Source organism: Colletotrichum orchidophilum (genome assembly GCF_001831195.1).
Source record: "Colletotrichum orchidophilum strain IMI 309357 chromosome Unknown Scaffold_244.1, whole genome shotgun sequence".
Lineage (NCBI taxonomy): Eukaryota > Fungi > Ascomycota > Sordariomycetes > Glomerellales > Glomerellaceae > Colletotrichum > Colletotrichum orchidophilum.
The window spans coordinates 24,374-30,373 of record NW_019173201.1 but is presented as its reverse complement, the minus strand read 5'-3'; the positions used below and the strand labels follow the sequence as shown (position 1 = coordinate 30,373).

Here is a 6,000-nt window from a genome sequence, read left to right as displayed (position 1 = left end):
GGCGTCTCTCTGCTGAACGAATGCAGACATGGTGCGACGTACTGTTTTATAAGCCTCGGGTGAACTCTTGGAGGCAAGCTGGTTGCCCTCCAAATATGTGTTGTGACTGCTACTGATGAAATAGTTAAGGAGGCATCAGCAACTGCCTTTCTTTCTCCATGCTCGGGAAGGAATGATTAATTATGGCAAGGCAAGGTAAGCGCGTAAGGTCAAGTAAGATAGGTACCTAGGCAAGGGAAACTCGGCATGTCGCCTCCCGTCCATTTCTGTTACATGGCATGGCCGTGGTGCACTTTGGCACCCTGCATCTGCATCTCCCTTCTGTTCTTACCATGCTACCTCAGGTCGGTATTTACCTTTTCGTACTCCCGTCGTCTACCTACCTTACCTCGAGGTATCCTCCAAGTGCTGTCTCAAGGCAGGCACGGTAAGGTAGGTTACTTTCTTCCAACTACCTTGCCTCGAAGGGCTTGTCTTGGCCGTCCTGTCTTTTTGGTCCTTACCTACGTTAGTACCTACCTGAAAGTGTTTTACTTTTTTTTTTTCTTCCCATTTTCCCTTCACTTCGTTCCCATTCGCATGCCTCCTCTGTACCCGATGTGAGATGGGCTCCATCAGCACCTCCCTTCCGTTCTTTAGTCCTCCGCTCTCGTCTGCAGTTTCTTCTTCTCACAACCAAGTCCCCATGACTTAAAAATGTCTTGACGGCAATCTCGCACCATCGCCTCATTTCCTGTCTCTGGCTGGCCCTCCCAACGGCCTGGCTCACCTGCCACCTGCCCTTGCCGCTTTCCCGCGAACTAAGGTAAAGCAACATTGCTGCTTCTCTGCGCGCGCACACGCACACGCCCATATCTCTTTCCCATCGTTCACGCCCACGATCCACGCCCACCTAGCCCACCGCGCATGTGGCCATCGACGGGTCCCGGATACCACCTGGAGGAAGGTTAGCACTGTATTCGTACAGCTCAGGTGCCTCGCCTTCTTGCTTCACGAGCAACCCTTCATCAACTCATTTTCCGTTACTGCAAAAACCCCTACGCAAGCAGGCGCAATTCGGGTAACCACTCCATGGGACCCATACATCCAGCGGCTTCCTACTATCTCGCCTGTTGTCCCTACCCGTTCTGTCATTCCTATTCCTTGCCACCATATGCCCTGAGCCTGCTCTTGCTTCTGCTTCTGCTTCTACTCCTACTCTTGCTTCTGCTACAGCCGCTGAGGTATCTTTCTTCACCGACTGCCCACTGCTTGCCTCTCCTGGCCATGAAGCAAGTATATTAAGCTTCTACCAGATCATGTCAGATCCTCGCCATCTTTCCCTCAACCGTTTCTTCTCCCATCAACACCATTGTCTTCCTCACCATCTTTTGTCTCGTCTCTTCTTTTCCCCAAATCCTTTATACAAGTCAGTCTCTGCCACACGCACGCAGTCTTGCCTAGACGCTCCTCAACTTTAAGCACGCGTACGAAGTCGTCGGCTCCGTCACTACGTCCCCTTCTTCTCAAAGCTTGTTACAAGCCTCGACCTGATTCAAAGTCGTTTCTTCACGCCCACGCTTCTTGGCCCTAAATCCCACGCCGCACGGCAGAAAGTCAATATCAAACAAACGTTTCCAGGTTCGTTCCGCAGTAGCCCCTGCTACTGCTTACTCAGGTTTCGCCCATGGTCATCTTCTGACAAGTCTTATTTCAGTTCTCATATCAGCAAGATGGCGTCTAGTGCTGTTGGGCCGGTCGTGGGTGCTACCACAGCAGCCGCTGCCCACCACATCCATCACCTTGACCGCAACGCCCCAGTCGCGGACGTTCCTGTCATCCCCACTGGCTTTCCCGAGACAGTGGTCAACGAATCAGCCTGGACCGGCCCGCAATTTACCAGACAGTCGCAGTATACTTACAGCCTCACTAATGCGGACCTCGACGAGCTTGCCGCCGCGCTCGAGCATTTCAAGAGTATGCTAAAGTCTGCCCATGCTAACAATGTCGAAGGCTGACTTCTGGTACCAATTTAGCTCTGGGTCTTGACGGTGATCTTGTCGACAGGGGCAACTTCCCTCTGCCGACCCTTGGTGCCACTCTGGATGGCATTGCCCGTGACATTCATCACGGCAAGGGTTTCGCTGTAGTCCGCGGCATTGACCCGCAGCAGTACTCTGTCGAGGATCTCACGGTCCTGTATCTTGGCATTCAGGGATACGTTGCCAACCAACGTGCCCGTCAAGACAAGAAGGGAAATATGCTTGGTACGTTGACCATGTATCGTTGTCCGTGCCTAGACATCTTTGCTAACTACAAACCCAACAACAGTCCACATCGTTGCTGACAACACCAGCCAGACCAAGGCGGATCACCATCGCCATTCCACTTCGGCCATTGTAAGATCTTCACTATGCTCTCTACTCACAACTCGCTGACCAAGCGATTCCTAAGACCTTCCACAACGAGGAGTCGGGTGATGTGATCAGCTGGTTGACCCGGAACGCTGCTGCCGCCGGTGGCAAGTGCATCATTGCCTCTGCCCACACCGTCTACAATGTCCTTGCAGCCACTCGACCCGACATCATTCGCACTTTGTCCCGCTCCGACTGGCCCTTTGCCTTGTGAGTCTGCTCTCTTAGCTGCTTACCAATTTTCCGCCGCTTCCGAGTTGTCAACTGACCAACCCATAGGCCCAAGTTCCAATGCCGTCCGGTCCTCTTCCACCATGATGGAAAGATCATCATCAACTTCGGCCGTACCCCCCTGATGGGCAACTCGGCTCACCCAAGACCCGCACACTTTCCCTCTCTGACAGTTCGTCAGATTGAGGCTCTCGACGCTGTCGAGGCCATTGCCAAGGCCACTCAGATGGAAATCCAGACTCGCGCAGGCGACATTCACTTCATCAACAACTTGGCCATCCTCCACCGACGTGAGGCCTTCGTCAACGGCCAAGGTCCTAGCGAGAAGCGTCATCTTGTGCGCATGCGTGTGCGCAATGAGCAGCTCGGCTGGTCTATACCTGATGCCCTCAAGCGCGAGTGGTATGATGCTTTCGACAAGCCTGCCGACCGAGTCTGGCACCTGGAACCGATGCCTGACGCGTTCTTCCCCCTCAGAAAGTATCCCAACTGATTCTGCACACTCTGGTCTTTGACTTTCGCCGGGGCACCTGATGGAAATTCACTAAAAATGAGAAAGAGGCGTCATGGCTGCATTATTTGGACTCGCATGTTTCGAACCTGGGATACCGGGCTGGGCTTCTTCTTGCGCGGAGCCAACCATCGCATCTTCTCTTCGTCTTTCCTTCCACAGCATTTCACTTATCCCCCATTGCACCACAAAAGTTTATTGTCCTTTCCTCGTTGTTTACGGTCAGAAAAGCATGGAGTCCATTGGAGTTCACACAGTAGAACCCGGCTGGGAAAAGCATGTGTACAATGGTTGGGATGTTCAATCCGGCGTTGTTATAGTACCTTAGAACCTAATAATCCTTGACCGTCAACACTGTCCGGTACGTGAGGCTCGAAATGACTTTGGCAAGCCTGCTTCTAAGACAAAGTGCACTGAGATCCCGGTTGTCGATTAGTTGCGGTGGAAAACGGCAGCCATTGGTCACAAGACCGTCGTGCTGGAAACCTCCACCCATGCACTACCGGTCAAACAGATGAACCAATGGCGGAGCATCCTCCAAGACATCGGTGTGCGCCTGTCAACGCAGCCAAAGAGCAACCTCATTTCATATTTTCAGCTCCTCTACCGTAACAGCCCTGGGTTCCTCCCTGGCGGACCTGGCGGGGATCATCGCGAACGACGGTGGTCTATAGAGAGGCACGCAGTGGACTTCAAAAAAAAAGCCATATTTTAGACTCAACCACCAAAATTAGCCACCACGTCGGCAATCAACCTTGGCATCAAAAAGATCAATTCGCACATATCATTGACCCTCTTCGAAAACCAAAGTGATTGTATTACCAATAAGTCATTTCCTCCTCGTTTTCGTTTACTTTTACCAGCCGGTCAGGCATTATTTCCACGGAAAAAAAGGGGGTAGGCGCTAGAGTGTGCCCTTTTTCTTTTTGTCCACTGGGTGAGAGGGAACATGGGAAAGTACCTAGTAAGGTATCTGCATGATACCCCTGCGTAAACTCTGGTCAGTGCTTCATCGTGAGATTGCCGCATTAGATATCTGTCAAGTTGGCAAACCTTGCTCCTGGACACTGACGATTGTGGAATTAGTAAACCACCCCCGTTATGCATGGAAGAACGGCCGCTTGATCTCTCTGCGGATCCAACCTTGCTTCTTTACCGCCACTAATGTAGAAAGACGTGCATATGACGGTCCCGTATTTCCAGCTCCAAACGAGCCCTCTGGCGGAAAACACAGCTGCATGCCGGAAAAGCAACAATGATGCGAACAGACATCAATGTCAGGGATCCTCAACGGTGAGGCCATCGACCTGTGCAAAGCAAGTGTGGCGTCTTGACCAGCAGAGCAGCTGACCGATATCTTAGTAGGGTATGGAGTTCGGGGTTGGCCATGGCCGGAAGAACGGTTCAAAATCCTAACCTCTAATTAGTGGGAGGCGGCAGCCGTCTCCTAGGGCCGAGGCCTACGTCGAGACATGCAAAGATCCATAAAGCGCTTCTACTGACTATACGGCTTTTTTACCCCTCCGGCACTTTCCATGGTATTTCGATCAGTGATCGGCAAGCAAGCGAGCGCGTGGCTGCAGCTCATGGCGGAACGACAAGCAGCTTTTGACACCTGCAATACGCTGGTATCAGCGCCGATGGGCATGCATATTTTCCTCGCCTGCATGGGATTGCCGGATCGCTGGCTACAATCGGATCGTTGGCTATAATCTATCTCCCTGGCGCCCAGGATATCGACGGGAGCGAATTTGTGGCGCGTTTGCGCTTGCGTTTCTACCAGGGAGGAGAAACGAACACAAATCAATTACAAAGAAAAAGAAGAAGAAGAAGAAGTACGCAAAAGAAGTGGGCAGTGAAAAGAGGAGTTCGCCATTGGAACTTCTGGAGTCTTTCCGGGACTGCATCGGCTCCATCTCGAAGACCCCTACGCCGGGATGTTTTCTTGTTCTTTATCGTTGTCTTCAGTACGGTCTTGGAGTACCTGGGGTTTATGATGATGCTGATGACCATGGACAGACAGGCACACATGGTGCTTGTCACCACCGGGCAGGATACCTGTTCCATGCAGACACGGCGAGAGAGAGCGAGGGTGAAGAGTACTGAATCCGTGACTTCATGCCGAGGATATTTTCTTTTTACCTGTTGGTGTGCAAAGCGTTGCACTTACAGCAAAGCTGCCTTGAGTATGGAAATAGAGAAATCTCACGGTGGCCCGAGTTTGGCGTGACCGGCTAGTCCTCTGCGCAGGTCTCGAGATGGATCGGTGCAGCCAAGCCCCCGCTTCTCGCGTTTGCATTTCTTGCTCTCTGTAATCCCGGGACTCGACATTTTCTTTTCTTTTCCCATCAAGGCATGACCTGTACGCGACGGGGAGGTTGTCACCGGCTCCTAGCGTGGGCGATCGATCGAAGGGATAGAAACGGGGCCCATTTTGCGAGAGGAGGGTCGCTACGCTAGGATTGTCCTAGGTATACATACTACCTTGAGAGAAGCGGCGGAGACATTGAAGACACGCACTGTGGAGCGCATGGGCTCCAGAAACATTTCTTATTCTCGCAACCAAGACGAGAACGAAGGAACAGAAGAAGGAAAAAAACGACCATAACGGTATGTGCGTACAGGGGTTTGTCACAAGACCCTAGGCCGAAAAGCGACTGGCTGGCCTTGGGTAGAAGAGTCACTAATCAACCTTTGACTGAGGCCGATTTGGGAAGAGCGTCGTCAAAAGAGCTGCAGGTCGCTTCAAGTCCGGCCATAAACATCAAGCCAAACGGGCCGCATGGTTAATGATGCTAAGATGGGACTCTGGATTCAGGACAGGGTATGGGATAGGTAGGTAGAGCTTCCCCACGATGCTCGCTT

The 6,000-nt window shown here is 52.1% G+C and overlaps 1 protein-coding gene across 1 annotated transcript; it reads left to right on the top strand.

Moving 5' to 3' along the window:
- Positions 1-1,712: 1,712 nt before the first annotated feature.
- CORC01_14158 (TfdA family Taurine catabolism dioxygenase TauD) lies at positions 1,713-3,117 on the top strand (the record flags this gene model as incomplete). The annotated part of the gene is made up of 5 exons (XM_022625769.1): positions 1,713-1,956; positions 2,016-2,246; positions 2,311-2,378; positions 2,434-2,603; positions 2,673-3,117. 5 exons carry the CDS (start codon positions 1,713-1,715, stop codon positions 3,115-3,117), a joined length of 1,158 nt encoding a protein of 385 aa, XP_022467727.1.
- Between the last annotated feature and the right edge of the window lie 2,883 nt (positions 3,118-6,000).